The sequence below is a fragment of the Lupinus angustifolius genome, chromosome LG17 (genome assembly GCF_001865875.1).
Source record: "Lupinus angustifolius cultivar Tanjil chromosome LG17, LupAngTanjil_v1.0, whole genome shotgun sequence".
NCBI classification, from domain to species: domain Eukaryota; kingdom Viridiplantae; phylum Streptophyta; class Magnoliopsida; order Fabales; family Fabaceae; genus Lupinus; species Lupinus angustifolius.
Window position 1 is genome coordinate 3,724,939 of NC_032025.1, and position 24,268 is coordinate 3,749,206.

At 34.3% G+C, this 24,268-nt stretch overlaps 5 protein-coding genes across 6 annotated transcripts in view; 1 reads left to right on the forward strand and 4 right to left on the reverse strand.

Annotated features, from left to right (window-relative positions):
- LOC109331583 (protein NUCLEAR FUSION DEFECTIVE 4-like) overlaps positions 1 to 2,077 on the forward strand; it is a 3,972-nt gene extending 1,895 nt beyond the window's left edge. Inside the window, exons 2-3 of the mRNA XM_019566172.1 lie at positions 83 to 1,002; positions 1,355 to 2,077. Coding sequence (XP_019421717.1) covers positions 83 to 1,002; positions 1,355 to 1,832 — 1,398 coding nt within the window. The 3' untranslated portion in view covers positions 1,833 to 2,077. The remainder of the gene's footprint in view (positions 1 to 82; positions 1,003 to 1,354) is intronic.
- LOC109331584 (D-inositol 3-phosphate glycosyltransferase-like) lies at positions 2,151 to 4,874 on the reverse strand. The gene has a single exon (XM_019566173.1). It carries the CDS (start codon positions 4,511 to 4,513, stop codon positions 3,044 to 3,046), a length of 1,470 nt encoding a protein of 489 aa, XP_019421718.1. The 5' UTR covers positions 4,514 to 4,874; the 3' UTR covers positions 2,151 to 3,043.
- On the reverse strand, positions 6,556 to 16,489 carry LOC109331582 (LRR receptor-like serine/threonine-protein kinase FEI 1). 2 transcript variants are annotated; one of them, XM_019566170.1, is made up of 14 exons: positions 16,294 to 16,489; positions 15,172 to 15,423; positions 14,554 to 14,689; positions 13,629 to 13,700; positions 13,459 to 13,530; positions 12,951 to 13,022; positions 12,512 to 12,583; positions 12,317 to 12,388; positions 10,829 to 10,914; positions 9,737 to 9,898; positions 9,292 to 9,624; positions 8,330 to 8,575; positions 7,430 to 7,563; positions 6,556 to 7,181 (listed from the first exon to the last, which is right to left on the reverse strand). In XM_019566170.1, exons 2-14 carry the CDS (start codon positions 15,266 to 15,268, stop codon positions 6,963 to 6,965), a joined length of 1,773 nt encoding a protein of 590 aa, XP_019421715.1. In that variant the 5' UTR covers positions 15,269 to 15,423; positions 16,294 to 16,489; the 3' UTR covers positions 6,556 to 6,962. The 2 variants fall into 2 exon arrangements, with proteins under 2 accessions (XP_019421715.1, XP_019421716.1); XM_019566171.1 differs by lacking the exon at positions 16,294 to 16,489 and adding an exon at positions 16,110 to 16,179.
- LOC109330768 (cytochrome P450 89A2-like) lies at positions 17,462 to 19,132 on the reverse strand. Its single transcript, XM_019565048.1, has one exon. It carries the CDS (start codon positions 19,040 to 19,042, stop codon positions 17,495 to 17,497), a length of 1,548 nt encoding a protein of 515 aa, XP_019420593.1. The 5' UTR covers positions 19,043 to 19,132; the 3' UTR covers positions 17,462 to 17,494.
- Positions 20,283 to 22,575, reverse strand: LOC109330481 (trihelix transcription factor GT-3b-like). Its single transcript, XM_019564673.1, has 2 exons — positions 22,131 to 22,575; positions 20,283 to 21,292 (listed from the first exon to the last, which is right to left on the reverse strand). Exons 1-2 carry the CDS (start codon positions 22,461 to 22,463, stop codon positions 20,693 to 20,695), a joined length of 933 nt encoding a protein of 310 aa, XP_019420218.1. The 5' UTR covers positions 22,464 to 22,575; the 3' UTR covers positions 20,283 to 20,692.

Consider the following 24,268-nt stretch of genomic DNA (forward strand, 5'->3'; position numbering starts at 1 on the left):
TATATATATATATATATAATGAATCTCACTGAGTTGCAATATACAGAATTGCTTTGACTAGTTCTTACTTTGCATGTGGCAGGTCTTTCTTTTGTGTCTATTAGGAGGCTGCAGCATTTGTTGGTTCAACACAGTATGTTTTGTTGTCTGCATTAGGAATTTCCCTGTTAATAGACCCCTTGCATTATCACTCACTGTGAGTTACAATGGTGTAAGTGCAGCACTCTACACCCTTGCAGCCAATTCAATAGACCCCTCATCAGATTCAGTGTATCTGCTTTTGAATGCCCTTTTTCCTCTTCTAATTTCCTTTGCAGCACTAGTCCCTATCCTTCGCCAGCCACCTTTAGAACCTCTTCATCCCGACACATCTCGCAAGAACTCACTAATATTCCTGATACTCAACTTCCTAGCTATTTTCACAGGCCTTTATCTCCTTATCTTTGGCTCATCAACCTCGAATGAAAGCACAGCAAGGCTTTACTTTGGAGGAGCTATTTTGCTTCTCATTTCTCCACTATGCATTCCTGGCATTATATATGCTAGAGATTGGTTTCACAATGCCATCCATTCCAACATTCGGGTGGAAAGCACTGGCTTCATTCTTGTTCATGTTGATGATCTTGAGCTCCATAAAGAACTCCTTACGCGTCAAAACAGTACTGTAAGCAATGGAGAGGGTCACAACCTGCTGACTGACAATAGATCCATGTTGAGGGGGAAAAGCAGTGGCCTGTGTTGTGAGGGGTTGCTTGGTCAGGATCAGTTGGCAATGCTAGGAGAAGATCACTCGGCTGCAATGCTTGTCACAAGGTTGGATTTTTGGCTTTACTATGTTGCATACTTCTGTGGAGGTACAATTGGTCTTGTCTACAGCAATAATCTAGGACAGATAGCTCAATCTTTGGGCCTCCACTCAAGTATTTCTACTCTTGTCACACTATACTCGTCGTTCTCCTTTTTCGGCCGCTTGCTTTCAGCTGGACCAGACTATATTCGAAAGTAAGTATGATAACACTATGGTACCTTAAGAAATAACTGTGTCAGCAAGTAATGTGATATAAAGTATTCATAATTCGGTTATATAATAAAATGGTTAATTGTATATATTTCTATAAGTCGTTTAATCATGTTATATATAACTGAGTTAATCATAATTTGAGATCAAGTTACCCTTCGGAATATTGTAGAATCCTCCAATTGAGTATTTTCATCATTCTCTAATGAATCATGTTTATGGAACTTACTCTGGAGGAAGATCATTTCTGTTTTAGTCTCTTGATTGAGAAGTGAATCTTGTAAAATAAAATAACAGCAGTTATGAATTATGATGATAAGATTTTCTGCATTGCAGTAAGTTCTACTTTGCAAGAACCGGATGGCTAACCATTGCACTGATACCAACCCCAATCGCGTTCATAGTACTTGCTACATCAGAAAGTGCTGTGGCACTTTATATAGGAACTGCACTAATTGGTTTGAGTTCAGGTTTCATATTTGCTGCTTCTGTGTCAGTTACATCTGAACTGTTTGGACCTAACAGTTTTAGTGTCAATCACAACATTCTCATAACAAATATCCCAATTGGGTCACTTCTCTATGGTTTTCTATCTGCAGTAGTTTATGATGCCAATGCTCACTCAGTACCAGGAACTATGATGTCTAATACACTAGTGTGCATGGGAAGACAGTGCTACTTGTGGACATTTGTGTTGTGGGCATGCATATCTGTCCTGGGACTAGCTTCTAGTGTGCTGTTATTCTTAAGAACCAAACATGCCTATGATTGTTTTGAGAGGCACCGTATTTCAGCACAACCAACCCTGTCTTAATTTTTGGCACTGTGAAGATTTGAAGATCATAGCGTCCTTGATAGCAGAAGTGATCACATTTAATCCTTAACCATCATTAAGCAGATACATTTTCTCTTCTTTTCTATGTAATACACATGTTTTGTCATTTCTCTCTATCTACAATTCCAGTGGGTAGATTAAATGTTATGTTTCTCTCTTCTACTTGACTAATTTCGATAATACTTATTGATGAAGTAGCATAAAATATTGGTATCAGATATGGATATGCAAAGGATATTGAAGTATATGTCATCCATAGTTTACTCTTGTTGAGTAGAACTGTTTATCTGTTGATTCAGAGTTAGAAAGGGTGAGGATTTTGAAGAAAAAGAAGAGAAAAGAGAAAAAGAAGAATGAAAAGTAAATAAGTATGGAAACTTAAGATGCATAACATTTGAGGAAATATGCATCAATGAAATTGAATGACATCTGAACCTTCATGAAGCTTTAACTCCTTGTACATAGTTTTATTACCTTTATGTCTTCCTAATAGCTGAAGCAGGAACTAAGCTATGGCCTTGCTTGAGGCATCTTAGTTCCAAAGACAGTTGCAACTTACTGCTAATACTTTAGGTAGCTTATGAAAAGAGATCTATTTACAAAGCCAGAGTAAAAAGGTAACTAGTCTTTACCTAGTACGCAGTATGGGTACGGTTTAATCGACTCTATTTAAACAGGACATTTTGCTATTTCCCAAATCCTGTTTTGAGAATTCTGATCAAGCAGAAACAGACTCATCATGGCATCCTTAGAAGTCTGACAAAGAATTAATTGTGAAAATTTCCAGACTTCATTATCTTTATTATATGCTAAACCTTTAGCATTGTACTATGGTGCAACATTACAATCACCATATCTATTGGTTTTAATGTATCAGTACAATTGTATGTTCACATATAATGTAAAATATCAGTTCCTCTTTTGATGGATGAAACTAGTTTTTGATTTAACTCTCAGTAAGTAGAGTTCCTTTTTTTTATTGTCTACTGTAACACCATTGTACACAGAATACAGCCTTGCAAGATGGAAGCCATAATGTCTGTAAAGTGATACAAGGAATTATATTTATGATAACAATATATCAAATTGATAAATGTGTAAAATTATAAGATGATTATGTCATACTGAACAAAAGAAATAGAGAAAACAATGAAAGAAAGGAAAAAAAATAGTATGTACTAGCCTAAGCCTCAAGGATAGGTACAAAATGCATCATTTTTTATGCATAGGAATAACCTCTCATATGCTAATGCCATCTTTGTTGCTGTAAACATGGAATTTGCATATTCGCGACATGCTTGTCCCCTCCTCGCTAGCCTCTCTTGCCCTTCCTTTACCACGGCCTCAAGTGCCTCCAACAAGGATTGTACATTGGGAGAGAACATAAAACCAAATTCATCATTAACAATAATAGAACCCTTGATGCTTGGAAACCTTGATGCCAAAAGGGGCTTCCCACTCATCATTGCCTCCATTAGAGTAAGATCAAGCCCTTGTGGTCTGAGTGTCGGATTGACAAATATGTCAATGGCATTATAAAATGCTCTTAACATAGAAGGATTCATAGAACCAAGAACAAGAACTTGGCTCCCTAAATCTTTGTACCGATTCTCCCACGGTCCAGAGCCAGCTATGATCAAGTATACATTGGGGTGCTTGGTTATAAGCCTGGAAAATGCTTCATGAAGCAGAGGATGACCTTTATCCTTAACCAATCTTCCAGCAACACCAAGCACTAAACTTGCATTGCTTGGAATGCCAATTTTGGTTCTAAATTCTTTTCCCAATTTTACATCTTCTCTGAAGTCATCCTCATCAACACCATTGATAATTACATGGACTCTTCTGCTTGGAATTTGGTACACATCCCTTAGCATCTCACCACAACTATCACTGATAGCAACATGATGTTTATAGTTCCTGAAGAACCTTATCTCATTCAGCACCTTAGGGATAACCCCATGTAAGCTTATGTTGAAATCGGGTGATATAGGCTCATCAGGACCGCGAGCCAAGTCCTGGAAAATACTTGATTGCACGCTCTCAAGGGCTATGCCATGCCAAGAGACTGCAAGATTCGGAAGTTTTCGTGCTAGCCAATGAGGAAGTGCTACACTTTCTGAGTGAACAACATCAAAAGCTTCTCTTTTGTTTTCTTCAGAAAACTGTTCCCATGCTTTGTTATAGCGCCACCTACCTGGCTCCCCTTCATGCCAATGGATGTAAGGTGAAGAGGGTGCACCTGCTTCATGGTTGCTTGTCTCTGAAGCTACGACTGAAATGCTTTCATCCTGTGGTGGAGAGGTGAAGACATGAACTTGATGGCCGCGCCGCGCTAAAGCAGTGTGAAGGGTGTGAGCATGGCGCTCCATGCCACCAGGGGTGGTGCCAATAGGCCATTTTCTAGAGAAGACAGCAATTTTGAGAGCTATGGGTGAAGGGCTGTCTTCGAAAAACGGGAGGCGATTCCATGCAAACTCGGCTAGCCGTAGATCACCGGACCAAGCCTTGTTTGCAAGGGTGGTGCATATGGAGTTGGTGGTAGGGGCATGGAGGAGAAAAAGAGCTGGTAGGGTGAAGAGAACTATAAAGAAGAGGGTGATAAATAGTTTAAAATGAGAAGGTGAAATAGACTTCTTCGGTTTGTTGTTCAAGGCCATTTCTTCAGGTAATTCTGATGTTTTTTGGCATAGAATTTTGATGTTGTGTATTCAATTCTGTGATCTTTGAGCTGAAAGTTCTTGGTATTACTATTTAGAGAAGAATCTATGGGGATAAGGAAGGGAAAGAAGGATTGAAGCATGTGTGTTGGGTTGGCTTTTATCTCTTAGTGTGTTTTTCACGCCCCCTTTGAGGAGGAAAAAGTGGAGTCATGTGACATAGGTTTCTTAAGTTTCTGACTCACAATATTTAACATACACACAACTCATGAGGATCATTATTAAATATCCTGAATTTCTGGTTAAGTTATCTGTAGTTATGTTAGAAACAGAACCTACTAGTTTAATTATTTACAATTTTGCAAGTACTTGTTCTTCTTGCAGTTTATAAGTTGCATATTTAGATGCAACTTATAAACTAAAGAAAACGTGGCTAGCCTAAGATATCACCACACATTATTTTTTCTACATCACTTCAATATCCAACTTGCTTTAGAATAATAAACTTTTTTGTTTGCTATGCAAAGATATAAGCATTGAATAGTGCATACTATAAGATTTATCATTATTATTAACAAATTGAATAAAAAAGTTATATTGAGAAAGTGGAAGTTGAAACCAACTTTGTGACTCTATCAACTTTATCAGAAACCTAGTTTGCTTGATATGTAAAGTCAACAAGGATGGTTGGTTTGATCAGAACCATATGAACAATTTGACTTGGAAGAGAACCACTCATCATGGTTGGGTGATTACAATTTGCGTGCATGATTTGAAAGCATAAAGTTTGGTATCTTCTCATCAATCTTGCAATATATTCATTGTAGTCAAAATATGTGACGTAGTTATATAATTCCTTAATACTAAAGCAGTTGGAAATGCATTCTAGCATAGCATGCACCTTTGAGTACATAGCATTTACAAGTTTAGTACAAGGGCCCTTAATTTGAAAAGGAGCTTTCAGAAGTCAATGAAAGATTTTAGTATATACCCTCAATAATTTATCTATACTTTCATTTAATATATTTACATATATATAGGGTGGCTAAGAGTCATAGTGTAGCCATGGCACATGTCATACTTTACACTTAAATTAAAAACCACTCTTGTAAATTGGTAGAATCAAGTTTTTTTGCTAGGAAGTGGAGGATAGGGCTTGTGGTTTGCAAAAGCTCTGATTTTCATCATGAATAGCAGATTCCCAAGAACAAATCTAACCATCCTACTCTCTAATGCCTTCTTAGGCTTGTTCTATAACCTCAAACATTTTACAATCTTTAACTATTACAACCTTCTTCTCCTGTTCTATTTTCTGAGTAATGTGAACTTATATACTGGTTAATGTGATCTCACGTGAAATTAAGAATTATATTAAGTGTTTTAATAAGCGGATGGAGATCATCTGTCTCAAATGGTGTCTCACTCTATGTCTCAAGCCAATCAGAGTGTTCTATTTTATTACTTTTTGCTTTTAAAATTTTTATTTTATCCATACATTAATATATGATTAGTTTGTGACAGAGAATAAGACACTGTTGGAGAGACAGGTGATCCTCATTCTTTAAAAAGCATGTTGCTGGTAATTGGGTATCATTCTTGAACCACGCTCATTCTCCAAAATCTCTCTTCTATACTGTCATATGCCACTTTTTTGTTTCTTAAGCATCTTCATATCCTATTATTCTGCTGGAATTGATCTCTTGTATTCACACTTTCTCTACCATTTAGTATTATCTCTGGAGATTGAACCATGATTCTCCTAGGGAAGGGTTAAAAATGGAAAGAAAGAAAATGGTATTATTAAAAATATGAACCAATTAGACCTAGTCTATACCTGAGTACACTAACTAGGCTCTTCCAAATTAAATATTGTAGAGTTAATATTACTGGTCTACAATTTACTCTGTTAGTCTGTTAATATTATTCTTTTCCATTTTTGCAGGAAGATAATACAGGACAAGTAGCATAGATTTGATATTAAGTAAAACCATTAAACTTCCCTCACGGCCGAAAAGGTTGGGCGTAAATAGACTAGAAAATCTGAGAGAACCACTATGATCAGATGAATTCCTTAACACAAACATATATTACAACTAAATAATAACAAGAATCAGTTGAAAAGGTGAGTGTTCTCAACTTCATATCCATATACACTTAAATCTGAGCAGAAAAAAATGGGAAAAGAGAAGAGAAAAAAACATGAGCAGAGATGTGGAATCAGCATGACAAAAATATATAAACATTTCAGAGGATGACATCCAACGTAAAGGAACCTGAACTTGTGCTGTAAGTGGTGCAATGAAGGGCACCTATAAGAATGATTGCCAAGGGCGAAGAATAGTAATGCTTCAGAGTCTGAGCCTCCTTCATTGCTTCTGATTTGAAACTAATTGCAGTGACATACATAGATGCAAACACAACATGCTGTTACTTTAACTTCCCAAGCTTTCTAGTCAGAGCTGGAGTCGTAGAAGTCGCTTGTGCACGGTGTAACAACCTCTGATTCAAACAACTGGACCACTCGATGCATAGTAGGTCGATCTTCTGGATTTGAGGAAACACATTGAATAGCCAGAGAGAGTAAGGCATCAAGGCTCTCCATCTGCACCCCTTCACATAGTGAATCAACAATTTCCCTTGGCCTATTTTCAGTAATGAGAAAATTCAACTGCGACAATGGAAAATATGTGGCATTACAAGACCAAGATTAGCTCTGCATTCACATAACAAGCTACACAGCTTATGCATGTAGCCATGTATCAAAACAAGATTATATGTAATGTAGCTTCATTTATTTTACCTATTTAATATTTCCTCAACCATGACTTTAAATTATTTTTCAATAAAAAATTTAAAAAAATTACTCTTCATATTCTAGTACTGGAGACGAGTTGAACTCGTGCAAGACATACATACCCAACCAACAATATTAAGACCTTTTTCAATGTAGGACGCATCTGTTGGCCGCTTTCCACTTATTACTTCAAGTGTCAGCACACCAAAACTATAGACGTCAGTCTTCTCCGTTGCTCTGCCACTTTGCATATACTCTGCAATGAAGTAACAGAGACTTGCTCAGACAATCATGAAGATAAAGTGCAGAAGTAATAGTCAAACAAATTATCCACATTTTAGCACACCAGATAACAATCCCCTTTCAATGTCACAAAACTGTGAAGCATATATCAGATTATCAGTAAGTCTACTGATTATTAGCAGCTACTTTACTGAAGCTAAGAAAAAAATATTAAAGCTTTTAATCATATTCAGCCATTTTCCTTATATTGTTTTGGTTGGCTTGGCAATAGAGGTACTCTCTTTCTCTCTCTAATGACCAGAAGAACAAAGACTTTAACACTACTGCACCTACTCTCACGAGATGAAGAACAGTTTCACAAACAGTTACGACAGGAAAACATTTCCAGTAGATTATTGTTATATGAGCTGCTAGCCTGCTACCAGTCTTTTTTACACACATTGAACAAATCAAACGAAAAATGATAAATCGCTCCTACAAAAATCACCCTACTAATCCTACTAAACATTGACATGTGACACAAGGTGGTACTTTGCTTATCAATGATGGGTTTACAAGTGACACATGACACTTTCTTGTGTGTTGGTTGATTTTACGGGGGGAGATATCATTGTTCCGCAGAGAAAACATCCATGCAGTATAATACCATTGACATGTTATAGATACCCTCCATAACGAGAACTTCACTAATAGTTCAAAATGTCAAATGTTAAAAACCATCATCGCTGCTCCAACTATCTATCTATCTGCCCAATGGCATACCCAATCTACATTGCTACCTGGTGCAAGATAACCAAATGTTCCAGCAACAATAGTAGTGATGTGAGTTTCTTCATCCTCCAGTAGTTTGGCGAGTCCAAAATCCGAGACCCGAGCATCCAGGTTTCCATCAAGCAAAATGTTGCTCGATTTTATGTCTCGGTGTATGATTCTAGGGGAGCAATCATGGCGCAAGTAGGCAAGTCCTTTTGCAGCTCCCAGTATTATATTCAAGCGTGAATCCCAGTCTAGCGGCTCAGGTCTTTCTGTGGAATGCATCACAAACGTCATTATCCCCAAAATGATTCAAGCAGAGATACAATGCAGATGTGAATTTCAAAAAGAAAACTTTATCTTGGAAAAAGATTATAAAGCAAGGGAGGACACATGAACAAGAATGAAGACTTTCAAGAAGTAATTATTAAAAATTAAAGGAAAGGGAAACATTTTTTAATACAAAATAATAGACATGCTGACAGCTAGTTTATGGTTTTTTTTGTATAACCAAGGAAGTTAATTTATGATTTGTCTAAGCTATCACCTCACTAAACCATAGGAAGAGATCAGACAACCAAAGTTGAGGAGCAAAATACATCAATCTGTCCTAAAACAGTTGTTTCGGCGGGTTTTGGATATATCCTTATAAAATATGATATTGGTCATATTACACTTTTAAGACTGGCAAAATTGTAATCTAAGCAGCTGGCAGCTGCAATACTTGCTATACTAGCTTCTAAGTTAATTGAATTTGTGTCTAATGTGCCATAAATAGAAAGGCATTATTTAACAATCAAACAACAAAACGTCCCTAGGAACTAGAAGTTACTAAGGGTAAGGCTGTTTATAAGGAGAACCAAATAATGAGTACCACACATTGCATTGACTTTCTAATTACCACATGCCCACATGTTGGTTAAAAATACTTCTATTTCATGCATTGATATGATGATCAAGATATAGTAGTATTAGGTAGGAATCTTACCATGAAGAGCTTCGTCCAGACTGCCACCAGGTAGGTAGTCATATATCAACAACTTTGATGTAGGCGAATTGCAATATCCTCGTAAGTTCAGTAGATAACGGTGTTTGATGCTACCAAGAATTTCAAGTTCCCTCTCAAAAAACCGATCAAAACCCTCATTCAACTTTACAATCCTTTTCAAAGCAAATACATTCCTATCATCCATTGCAAGCTTGTAAACGGTTCCAAATCCCCCTATCCCTATTATGTTTTCCTCATTCAAAGTCTCTAGTTTCTTAATAATGTCTTTCGATGAATAAGGCAGGTCTCCATGAAACACCACAACTGATGAACCTACAAGGCATTTATCGGAGATATTAATTTCCTGAGATTTTTAAAACCATCAAGTATAAAAAGATAGCTGAAACACGACTATATGAAAGCCACGGGAAGATATGGAGCACACCTCCACTGACATCCATTGCCAAACTTATTCTGTCATCTTTACCGAACTTCTTGTAAAGAAAACAACCCCAGAAGCACATAAGTGCTACCAAAAGTAGTGCACTCACAGTTGCTGATGCACTGATGAGCAGCCGGCCAGAATATTTCTTCTTTCCATTTTGATCTATAAATGGTAAAATATTAAAAGACAAAAAGGAAAAAATGTGATCCAATTGACTGTACTACAAGTAAAGTAAAAAACAGCTGTTGCAAAAAAGAAAATTTTACTAAGTCCATTCAGGGCTGTGACAATATGTCAGAAGCCAAACAAATACTATGTAACTGTTTGCTTGTGTTCTAAACAAGCGGTCGAAAAATGAAAAAGAACCTCCGAGGGAGTATTACAAAAATGATGTTCTCGTTTATTTTCGTAAAATAAAAAACAGTATCTTCACTGTATTTCTAATTCCATCATAAATTGTTGCACAGTTGCTTTATCTAAATAATTAAGTTTGATTGCAGTCTAGATTAGATGTGGAGTATTACCAGAATCTTGTATAACTTTTACCCTCATTTAAAGATATTAGACCTCCAAAGAAGTATCCCACATTTCATTTTAACTTCATCTAAAAGCAGTGGATGAGTACTCAAATTACCACCTTTTCTCAAGAAAATATAAAGTCAGAATATCTGATATCTATAAAGCTGAATGTTCAAAAGTTCTGTGTAAAATATTTTATATTTAAAGACATACATCATTAAAAAAATAAAAGTAAAAAAGTCCAAATAAGAACATCCACGCCCAGACCAATAAACTATTCATACCAAAGGGGTTATATCCATTGATAAGTTGTGAAGAATTTAACCATAGATAATCTCGTAACCATCCCATTAAATAGGTAGAAGATTCATTAAATTGTGAAACATGCAGTTCTTCTGAATTTCGAATAGTCTTCAAGATTCTCTGTTTTTGATTATCTAATAAATTACTTAATGAAAGTAGATTATCTTTCCATTCATTTAATTTACGAGAGGAAAAAATGAGAGTGCTCAACCGCTCAGCATGAGTTAAAGAGAAGCATTGAGCACTTGAATCACATGCAAGCAGCTTTACCCAAGTTAGATTGACTATTTGCATCAGGTGAACTTTTACATGTTGAATTGATTTGCACTCCACACAAGCCACGATTCCCAGCAAAGCTACAAAAAGGAACATTTGTCTCAACAATGAAAAGTATATTTAGTTCCTTAAAGTAGACTATTACAATAGGACAGTCTAATATCACAGAGCAGCATGGAAAAATATAAGCATTTATTGAAGATATTTATGTTACGAGCTATGACTCAAGATATGCATGAAAATATCAACCAGCACAACATGACATATTAAAATTATATTAATTAAGCCTATAGATATCCACATGCATGGGTAACAGGTAAAGATAGAATATAAAATTAAAGATGGATTTGAAAAACAACACTTCACCAAATATCAAATACCATGATTCTAGTTAAGGCACTGCGAGACTTGTTCTTTAATATTATGGTGCACAAGTTGCTATACATAGTAAAATAGATATAAGTAGCAAGATACTTTGTTAATTACAGTAATTAATTTTTTTGTAAAGTCAAGTGAAACCTTGAGACTTCGTTTGGGACTGGCCAAAGGAAGGAACGGTACAATGCACACAGACAAGATGCATGTGTTTAGTCTTTTGCCTCTTTACAAGCAAACAAAACCTAAATACAGACATTTTTTAAAAACCTTGAGTTGCAGGTGATATAAAATAAAGCATTCTGATAGGGATTGGGTGAGAATATTCTGCAGTGATACTAAGTATAAGGAAAACTAAAACAATTAATTAAAAAGTCTGTTGTGCAGAAGTTCTTCTTGGCCACTTCAGGGCAGAAAAGAGTTTAAATACTAGGAAATTAGGGATAGTCCTACTGGACTTGGGCTTAACATCTTTAGCCCCAAGCCTTTCATTACATTTTAGAAAAAGAAAGAAAGTAATTATTTAGCAGCATAATTATTCAGCCACTTGGGTTTATGCTTAACTCTGGTGGATCTAATTGGGCCTCTATCACATTCCCACTCAAATGTTCAAAGGCAAAAGCATATGGATAACAGAATAGGAAATTAGAGAGTTGTGCCAGAGGAATTCAGTAAGAAAAATAGCAAAAAATAAAAAAGAGTAAGTAATCAGAGAAGAGAGCAGAAGAAGCATGCTTTCAATACATAGCCCACTATGACAATTGTAAAATTAACTAAGACTTCAAAAATGCACACCAGAACCGACCTGAATTTAGAAAAAAGTGTTCATGATCCTAGTCTCAATTAGGTAGTTTTTTCATCTTAATTTTCTTTTTCATTTAAGTATATCTTTTCAGTAAATAGTAGACCCATAATAATTTCCAGATATAAAATGGCTTTCACATGTACTCTGCCTCTAGCTAAAAACAGATATCTTGTATTGCTGATCAGAAAATCCAGGATGTAAGCAACCCTATCCAGAACTTATTATGAAAGTTATGTAATTAGTCATATTCCCTTCAGAATTTAGCCTAAAGAACATCTTAAGACAAAATAAACTGTACTTACGAGCTTGCAGTGAAGTTGGCAAGGACACCATCATAAGGTATTGTTCCAGACAGAAAATTGGCTGATACATTGCTTCAAAGCATCAAACATGACAAAAATAGTAAAAGATTCAATTTTTTGTAAGAAAATATATAAGAAACTGATAATAATCCACTTATAGAAAGAAGAATAACATCACCGAAGAAGAGTACATACAAATTCTTGAGATTATACAACTTCCCAAGTGATGGTGGAATAGTCCCACTAAGGGAGTTGCTTGATATATCCCTGTAGAATAGGAAGAGGTGTTGATGAATAAGATATCTGTAACACCATAACTGCCTAATTTGGACTAAATTAAAGAAAAATTAGACAGAAACTTCACCAAATTACTGCTCACTCCGCTCCTCTAAATTAGCTGACACATGCATTCTTGTATATACCCACCACTCTTTCATAAACAGCAGATAAATTATCACAGATATACATTTTTATTTATTCCTGTTCTTTCAGTGCACACTCTTGGTCTATGAATTCTTCAAATGACATCAGAATGAATCGGTACTACAATATATGTGGTACTTAACTCAGAGTTTCAGACCTACATAATAAAACACAAATAAAAAGGGAAGCATAAACTAGAAGAGAAACTTACAAATTCTGTAGCTGCGAAAGGTTTCCTATTTCACCTGGGATTGTTCCACTAAAGTAATTACCTTGTAAGAATCTGTACAACAAAATTATCAGTCATTACCAAGTACCATCATAGAATGCATTTACCCAATCAGAACCTCAACATAAAGAACAAGAACTAACAACTATATTAGAGAAAGCTTTTCAAAAAAAAGTTAGGAGACACTAACTTCAAAATGTCATGCTCTAATTCAACATGATGAATATAAGAACCCATTATATATTCCACGGCCATGAAGTGGCATCCATGCACACACAAGTAAATGAAAATACACTCATGCATTCCTCTCTATAATTTGTGTCAAGTTGTAACAAAATTTTAAGTTGACAAAGGTGAGGTTACATTGATAAATCACATTGTTCTATATCATCCAATCAACTAAGACAGATGCAGATAATTTTCTAAGATGAATACAAAAATAAAGAATCATGGAAAAGAAGATGGCAAATCAACCAAGGTTAATACGTACATTCCCTGCAAATCAGTGCAGTTTCCCAATGCTGATGGAATTGTCCCATATAAGTTGTTATCGTGCAGAGCACTGCAACAGATACATTATCATTAATATAAAAAAATAAGTGACAGTATATGATAACTTAAATGAAAAATATATGCAATCAAAATTATGAAAGTACATACAGAACCCTCAGATGCTCCAGCTTCCCGAGATCAGGTGATAAAGACCCACTCAACTTATGATGAGGTAGGCTCCTAAAATACCCATGAAAGCAAGATTAGATAAAGAATCCCAGAAAAAACTGCCAGCAATTCTCCTGACATGTCTAGATAAAGTACTGTACTACTGTTTCCCAAAACTAAGAAGTTGCATAACCAGAGTATTATACAGATGCATGATGCATCTGTCAGAGAAATTTATATCTAAAAACAGAGCATCTGTCCAAGAAATTTATATCTAAAAACAGAGCATCTTATCCCAATAGGCAGGGTCAGCTACATAGATCAAATTACACCATTGTGTTTTGTCATAAACCATGTCTTCTGAAAGGTCATTCAAATCTAACTATTGTGCTATCCTCCATTTGATCTCTTCTCAGTGAATCCTCTAATAATTCCCTCTACGAATGACCAAACCACCTATGGCGAGATTTTCTCATCTTTAACTAAATAGGTGTTACCCGACTATACATTCACTTCTAATCCTACTTTGTTTAGTATGAAGTTATTAAAACATCACAGACTAAAGCAATGGAAACCCAAAAAAAAGCCAACTATTTTATGAGAAATTTGCAATCAAGAAGCATGAATTAGACAATAGATTCGTTTAAATAAATTATTATAGTTTAAATTAGAACATAAGTATTTCAGACAGACACAGTAATAAATTTCCAATGAAGCGTCATAAAAGTCTCGAATCAAGATTAGCGTACTTGTTATTACAAAACCAACATGATATAATCTATTTACCCTCTAAATAAGAGATTTGATAAATGAGACTACTTAATCAAAATAAGATGTATGAAATACTTCCATCTCTAAAAAGTAAAAACCCATGTCCCATAGCAAGTGCAAGACAAGAAATGTCAATATCATTATAGAATCTCACAGATGTGTTACTCTTTTGGTTTTGGGGTCACATTTCACTCCTTTCCATTTACATGGGTCAGGATCCTCAGGTCTCCACTGTACCAGGACACCATCTGAGCTAACAACTGTTGTCCTGAAGCTGACAAGTACCTCACCTACAAGCAGAACAATATATAATACAACAATCAAACCTTAGCCCCACTAGCATAATAGGATATAATATGATATCAAAAAAATTATGCCAGAGAGACATACTCTCCCTTGTGAAACCAGTTAAACGTTAGTTTTAACCAAGCCCCATAAGAGAGAACGAATGCAAGTAAGAAGACAGTAAAGGTCTAGAGTAAAACTCATAAAGTTTTGGTTTAATTAAAAATTACTAGAAGCACAATGGAAATTTGTAAAATAACAATATTGGTCAAGTTTAACAATAACTTCAGTCAAACTGAGGGGCATCACAAATATATGTACATCATGTATAACTATTTTCATATTAAAGTATGCCCAAATTTCCATCTGCAATATATAAATGTCAAATCTTATCATATCATAAGCAAATTTCAATAACAGTAGCTTCTAAACTCCAAATTAACAAATCAAGGAGAGCAGGAATGTGTGAGAGAAATCATATCTATACCATCACGGCTGATCGCTTTGCTTTTGTTGATGACAATATCTATCAGCAGAACATAAAGAAGCCATGGCCATTGCCATTTTATCAGACAAATGCCCATAGCAACACTGTTCAAGCATAATATAGCTACTAAAAGTCATCTGAGACGGCAGTATCTAAAATGCTTCTCTCCACCATATAGTTATTATCTAGTTGGCATTGACAGCAGCGGAGGAGAAGAACATAGACACTGCCTGCAACAAAAAATCAGCTAACCTGAAATTACAGCAGAAAGAATTGTCACTGTTACAGATTAGTCAAAGGAAATTATAGCAGACAACTGAGACAAGAAGAAAATTTTATTTTGGCAGTTATGCATATCAGTTGCTTCTATGGTACTTAAAAACACTTACAGCTGGTGTAGATATAACCTCACCAAGTAAATACAAACATAAAACAAGTTTTCTTTCAGTACTTTAGTTTAAGATGGATAATACATATAGACAAAACTAGAAATACACCACAAAACATTTTGTAAGAACTCATCCTTAACTCTTGTTATCAATATAATATTACCGAATGCCCCCAAAACTCAGTTCAAACACAGTAGCAGTTAAGTTTCAACTTCCATTTAACGGTTCTATTTCTAAAATATAACATGGTTATAATATATTCAGCTCGAGAATCATTGGTGATTTGGTTCTGCATGGTGTATACATTATCTACCACAACAATTACTCTTTTTGCCATTTAAACTAAAATACATGAACAAGATATACACTGGATAATTCATCAAATATAAGTCACTTCATCTTCATTATTTCGCAAGTGACGTTCTCCCAAATTTGAAGAACACAAGTAGTGATTTATTTAAAATAACTCCATCTACAAACCAGTGCTCCAAGAAAGAACAAAATCTTAAGGCTTAAATTCAATATACAATGTTCTCATCATATCCCTACCCTACAATATCGTAATCACCAGTAGCTAGAGCTTCATATACAGTAGAGTAGAGATAAATTGAGCATTTCAAAAGAAGAAGAACAAAGCAAGGTAAATTAAGCGGTGGTGATGGTTATGACTTCTGATTATAGCGGAAAATGGAAGAAGAAAGCAAATAAAGGAAAATGCAAAGAAAAAACATACCAATAATGGTCTCTTGGATTTGGATCTGAGATGAGAAAGAGGGAGAGAAAAATGAAGTGGAAGGTTGAGATAAAAACAAAAACACGTTGAAACACTTTCTATCTCTATCTCTTCACTTCCTTATTATTTGTGTTGGTGCTTTGAATATTTTGGTTGTATGATTGGGAAGAGAGAGTATGCAAGTCTGTATCCTCCGTTTTGGGGTTAGGTGATTGTCTCTCCTAATAATCGAACATTTTCAAGTCCGTCAGCCTTGGGTTACTTGACTGTCTCTCCCAATAATCGAATATTTTCAAGTCCGTGAAGGAGAAGGAAATTTGTTCGGCACGTGACAACAAGGTACGTGCCACCACCGACGCATCTCTCCTTCTAGAACCTCCTCATACCGAACACTATTGACGCCTCTACTTTTTCAATAACCAAAATTCACCACAATCTCCATTATTCAGCTATGCTTGTTTTAATTTTATCAAACATGCCAGTTAATCATTTTATCTACTTCAAACACAATTATTCCTTCCAAAATGTAATAACAATGTTTTCTCATTTCACGATAAGTGTATTTTGTGGGTAATAAGATGTCAGGATTTTGGAGAGGTTGATATCTAAGAACAAATATCATACCTTCATCATGGGATCTGCTATCTCCAGCCATGACTTGACATAATATCATTGGTTTGGGACAGTAGATCTTTGTCGTCCCTTATCTTCATGTCATGTGATTCGCTATCATATTAAATTTGCTAAAATTCCTCTTATGCTACTTGTTGATTATTACTAAACTTTTCATTTTTATTTTCTTGTCTCTTTTGCATGTCTCTTAATAGTTTTCTATGATAAGCAATAAAACTAAATGATAGGTATATAAATCCTTATTCATAGATATTACACTTGTAGTTTTTTATGCTTACAAATAAAATATTTCGGCACAAATTTATGCATAGTTATCATCAACTACGTAGAGTCATTGATCATTTTACATAAGATAGTTCAAGATTAATCACATACCTCCAACAATATAATTTGTAATTTGTAGAGAAAGCTTGATGATGTATACCCATAAAAAAGTGCACATGTAATTGCTTATTGTTTTCTCATTCAATTGTGTTGTTACAACAAATTTAACAAATGAATAATTACTCAATAGGAATTAAGGAGGGTGTATCCTATAATCCTAAACCAGAAAATTGTAAAGAAATTTTTAAGTGAATGTTCTTGGAGTTACACATGGCTTCAATGGATTCTTCATCACAATAGTAAAGGCTTGCTTTTCAGTCAAATCAACTTCACACCCATCTTTAAGTGTCCATTTAAAATCTCTTACCAAATTAGCTATAAAATACTCAAGATGAAGTAGTGCCATACTAATTGCAGGACAAACTCTTCTCCCTGCACCAAATGGCATCATCTTAATCTCATTAAACCCTTTGATATCAAACTTAGCATCATTTTTTTCACTCAAAAACCTTTCAGGCCTAAACTCCATTGGATCTTCCCACACTTTTGGGTCCCACCCCATTTCAGCCACAAGGAAATTCACCATTGCATTTTTGGGTATCTCATAACCATCCATAATAGTGTCTTGTATTACTGCCCTAGGCAATATAAAATGACCAGGTGGGTGTCTCCTAAAGGTTTCTAACACCACAGCTTTCAAATATGGCATCCTTTTCAAATGTTCTTCTTCAATGTCTTCACCATGTTTCACAACTTCCTTAATTTCATCAAACAGTTTCTCTTGTATGTGTTGGTGCTTCACTAAATTTGCCATGGCCCATAACCATGTTGTAGCTGTTGTGTCTGTGCCACCTAACATAAACTCAGAACACAAACTCACCAACTCTTCATCTTCTAGTTTTTTTCCACTATCAGGGAGTTTCATATCAACAATGGTATCAACATAAGCCTCAAAAACATGTTCATCACCATCAACTTCATTTCTATGATCATCAACTTTTCTTCTCATCATTTTCTCTTGCCGTGATTTTATGATAGGGAGAAGGACATTCACTTGATTTTGACGAATTTCTAGTAACTCTCTCCATAGTTTTCTAAATACAATCTTAGTCAAAAATGGTAGGAAATTCAGCACATTGAATCTAATGAAATTGTTCACTAAATTATGTTGTACCCTTTGAATATTCTTAACAGTAACCTCATCAAATTTCTCTCCAAAACACATGTAAGATAGTAAAACATACATTGTGTAATTAAAATGTTCATTAACTGATATAGCCTTATTACCTAATCCAATTTCAACTAAGACACTTTTCTTGAATATGGTTAATGCTAACTTACGACAATGAGAATATGAACTTAGCCTAGAAGGTTGAATCACATGCATAAAATTTTGACGTAACATTCTCCAAATTGGACCATATGGTGAAGTACTAACAGTGTGTTGGTTAGGGAAAAATACTAGGGTAGTTTTTAGAGACATGGGTCTACTAGCAAAGGTTGTTCCATTTTTAACAAGAGCTCTATGAGCAGCTTCATGTGATGTTATGAAAATGGAAGGTTTAGAACCAATGTGAAGGGTAACAATGTTACCATATTTGGAACGCAAAGAACGTAGGGTAGGTTCTAGGTCAGCAAAGTTTTTTGATGACTTTAGGAGCCATAAAATGTTACCTAACATGGGTATAGTAGGAGGGCTTGGTGGTAATCTTTTGTTGTGGATGATATTGGCAATGGCTTGAAGAAAAATATATACACAAATAGATGCTACAACATAGAACCATAACCCCATTTTTTCAATTTTTCCTAAGTTTTTTATTAAAAATGGTCAAAACTAAAATATGCAATCTTATTTCTTATTACCATGCTTGTTTGAGCATTTATATATTGTTGGGTTTTTTTTTTGTGTGATGATGAAGATGGTGCATCATATGAAGGGTTATGATATTTGATACCGTTATGTTATTTCCAATTAATTGTTTAGTGGTTTCTAGTTTCTAACAGCATCTATCATGGAAAAGTGAAAACTCCCTATGGATGTTATTGTTGGAATAATGGCAGCCATAATAAGTTGCTTTAAAATTAATTTTGTTCCAACCTAAAATTTAATGGTAATTGATGTTAAGGAATTTTATTTAACGTTGGCAAAACTAAAACGTTCTCTTCTTCATTCCTGTTCATAAACATTTGTCATCTAGTGTGCGTTTGGAAACTATGTGCAAAACTAAGTTTTTATGAATATAATTTAGTTTTGTTAAACTACAGAAAAGTATGATGAGATGAATTTTTGTTAAGGGTTTAACTTCAATAAAGTGTGGGATGCGCTTTAGATTTTAATAAAGCACATATTTATCATCGTTGATTGAAAAATTACGAGTAAATTACATTGACACTCTATGAGTTTTAGTGAAATTATACAACTTATCTCTCACTTTTTTACACCTACATAAACCTTCACTAATTTTTATACTTTCATTACACATATTACCCCGCATAAGAATTAAGTGTAATATTTTAAACAAAAAATGTGATAAATGCAATTAAGTTAAACAAAACATGATATATTGTGGATAGACAAATCCAAATAATATATGAGTCAATATCTCTGTAATGAAAGTATAAAAACTAGGAGAAGTTTGTGTAAAAACTAGGGAAGATTTGTACAGGTGTAGAAAAATGAGGGGTGATTTATGTAATTTCACTAAAACTTAGGAATATCTCGAAAATGAATGATTGTCATCATGTAGTATGGATGATAAGTGCGAACTTTAGACATCCCACAATTCAAATGAGCCACATCCTTATATATGCTTGGTTATACTATGATTAAAAACACTTCAATAGATTGTATGTTACTTGCATTTTGTCATTCAAACTTACTCTTAAGATGTATAATTCTCAATTTTTTATTTGAGAACTCTTTCTTGAATGAGAGTACTTTAAGGAACTTTCTCTTCATCAAATAAAAGAAGCAAAAACTAGAGCCATCATATATAACGTGTACAAAGTTATCGAGCATGTTTAGGTAACAATAAAAGGCAAAAAGAAATTTACCATTCTACCATCATTCTGTATAAAATTTCATCTCAAGCATATCGAGTTCATGTATTTATAATAAGGGAAAATGCAAATATCTGTGTGTACAGAAGAAACAATAAATATCGTACAGAACCTAAAACCCATACTTCTTTTCAGCTGTAGTAACATGTCCCTCCCTGAACTTGATGCCAACAAAAGTATCTCTTTCTGTAACTATTTTCAAAACAAAAAGTTCATATACTCCTATAATATTCATATCCTCTCCATCCACCAAATTTTCCTTCCCGAAATTCACTGTAATCAAAAGCTACTATAAAATTTGGTTCATTTCTGTAACTTAAAATCATATATTACGTGGAAACAACAAGAATTAGCTTCAAAGAACCTCAAGTCTTTGCCTTGTTTAGTTAGATTCATGAATGAGTTTGTTCAGAAGGGTTGTCAACAAAGCATCCCTTCTCTCTGCCCGACTCTCTTCTCTTATTCGCCTCTGTTCTTCCCTCTCCCTCCATGCATGTTCAATCATCAATCTCTCCCTCTCAAGCTTCTCCATGGACTGCCTCCATTCCTGTTCAAACAGTTCCCTTTCATGGGCACGCCTTTCCATCATCTCCCTCCATTGCATCTCCATCCTTAGCTGGTGCTGGAAAAATTCCTTGAGCATTTCCTGAACACTAGTGGTAGTATTATTGAGGGAATTTGATGGATTGTTTGCCTTTGAATACTTCTCCATTGCAACTTTGTCGACTTTCCTTTTGCGCGTATTGCTTCTAGCAGGTTTCTCATCGTCACTATTCTCTGCCACCTCATCATCATCTTCTGAGAATTCCTCAGAGGACCGATCTCCACTTACTCTTTTCACCACTTTCTTTGGCTGAGTTGAGCGAGTCTCGGATTCTAGAAGCAACCGTTGCATGTTATGTGCTCTTTGGGTAAATATTGCATGCAATTCTTCAAAAAATGGGCAATGCCTGCCATGCTCTGGATCAGATGTCTCTTTTCCCTGCATAATATTACCATATAATTTTACCGAGTAGAGGAAGTAAACGCTACCCATTTTAAGATATTCTTTTTTCTGCATTCCCAAGTAACAGAAAATTCATGCATACAGGGAATATTAATATAAACATTTTGAGAAAGAAAGAGTAGATATAGAAAACTAGAGATCTACAACTTCATCTTTAAACTAGTCTAAAACAATTTTAGGGTGAGTTAAGCAGAGATAAAGCTATATGCTTGTAATAAGAGTGGAAAAGCAGAGCTAAACCCTATCAAGCACACCCCAAAACCAAATCAATCCATCACATAAATTTCCATATAAATGAACATTATGCAATTTAATGGTTCAGAGTTCAAGTCAGTTAGCATTATCGATTAGCACTTCTAATTGTTGAAATCACACTCCTTAACAAAATCACAATTTTACAAAAATAAATAAATAAACCAAATCATGATAAATGACTTAGAAATGTAGATATGCAAATTGGACTGTCAATAGCCTCACTCATAATCATATCACAGCCATTTGCTTAAAAAACACCATAATGAATACCAACATAAATGATGCAATAAGAATGTGCTCTTACCTGTAGTTCTGCTTCCAAACAAAATATCAACTACGGATTCAATCATAAGTACAAATTAATCAACTATATCTATTCACGGTTCTTTACACCCAAATTTCAAACCAAGACAAATCTTATAGCTATGTTCATGCTGACATCAACCCAATAAAAAAGGTATAACCTTTATTGAAATAACAAATTTGTTTTACCTCTTCTACAACAGTAAACAGCAATAGAAAATGCAGAAATCATCACGAAATGAAATCCAACAAATACCTTATAGCGATTAACAAGGTTCTTCCACTTGCATTTGCACTGCTCAGGGCTCCTCCTGAACCCTCTCTCTCTCATCTTCGAACTCACTACTTCCCAAAGCGTCTTGGTCCTCTTCGACGCAGTGAAATCTCTCTCTAGCTCCGCTCGAATCGCTATGAACTCCATCGTCTCTTGTTGGCTCCACTGCGGTTGAGACGGACCCCTCTCCTCCCTCGAAGCTAGAGACGTCGATATCTCCGGCGAGATCAACGACGGCGTTGTATGATTCAGCAGCGACGGCGGCACAATGCCGAGGCGTGCCGCGAGGCCGTCGTCACCTCCACCACTGAACATTTTGATACTACGACGTCGTTTGAATCGAGAGCGGATTTGGGATTAGGGTTTTTGAGTGCAAAACGTGTTCGAACAAAAAAAACTTTTTTTTCTTTCTGATTTGGAATTGTTGAGTAATAGAGTAATACACTATCGCTTTCTAAGAAGCGCCAATGTCGGTCAATGGTTTTACGGTTATGCCCCTTCGTTTGATTAAATGTTTTTTAATTTGTCCGTGTAAATGTTTCAGTTTTGTAAAGAATTATTCTTTTTATGATAAAAAGATATACAGTTTTTTTTTATCATTCATTTTTAATAACTATTTAATCTTTAAATAAAACAATATAAAAGAATGGTGAATAATACATTATTTATAAATGTTTACAATATTAGTAAATATTACCCTCTTTTTTATTATGGGTGATCATAAAGCTGGTGAGATGAAATCAAAATATTATTTTACTTTTATAAATTTAAGATAAGATAAAAAAAATAATTGGCCGTTTATTTAGGTTTAGAATTGATAGTTTTTTGTTGATGAAAATGATTTGTGCAAAATTATATATTACTTTCCAATAAACTTAATAAGTTATGACAGTCATTTATTCTATGAAATCTAATGAATTATTAGACTTTGGTTGAATAAATGACTAATATATGAATTATGTTTTTTAACTTTAGTAGTGTAAAACATGAAAAAAAATCAAATTTCTTATATCTATTCTATCTATCTATTTATCTATCTATTAATAATATAATAAAATTAATAATATAATAAAAAACTCATTCGTGGCACATGTCACATTCTCTTCACCTTCATGTCACGTGTGACATCCTCCTCACATTTTCCTCTCCTAAAATGTTCTATGTTATTAATTAAAAAAAAACTCATTCATGTCATATGTCACTTCCTCCTCACATTTTCCCCTTCATGTCAGATGTCACTTACTTCCCACATTATCCTTACTTTTTATATATTTTATATGTTAATAATTTAACGTTTGGTTTTTGTTATGTTAAAATGCAATAGACAGTGAACATTGTATGAGATTGAAACCATTTTTCACATCCAAACTATTTATTTACATTAATATACGTATATTATTTAATGTTTACCATTAATCTAAGAATAATTGTATTTTTCACCTCGTCAAAGTTTTGTGACACTTTTCCCACTGAATTTTAATATTTCAGATTCTTTGAATTTTAATTTTTTTCTATTATAATTAAAAAAAATCAAATTCCAAATTAAAGTTTTTTATAACTTTTAAATATATTCATAATAAAAAAACTCATATAGTATAACGATTTGATTTCCATTTTTTCATTAAAAAAATCGTATTTCAAATTGAAAAAATCATTTAATTTTTTATAAATTTTAAAATATTTATTTTAATAAAAATAATATGGTATCGTGTTTCAGACTTTCAATTTGCTATTTCCATTAGAAAATTCAAATTAAAAATTGTCATTTTTTTTATGTGCTTGAACATACAAATATATTGGTAAGATGTGTATTCTTAATAATGTAAATGTATGAGTAATATGTGTATTTTAACTATGTGAATGCATGAGTAACATGTATTTTTTAGTAGTGTGAATGTACAAATAACATGTGTGTTTTTAGTCATGCGAATGTATGAGTCACATGTGTGTTATTAACAATACGAATGCACGGATAACATGTGTTTCTTAACCATATAAATGTATATGTAATATGTGTTATTAATCTTGCAGCAAATAAGTATTGCCCTGTGCTGATGCACGGGTAACTTGCTAGTTACATGAGAAAAAAACGTATATATTAACAATATAAATTTTATACA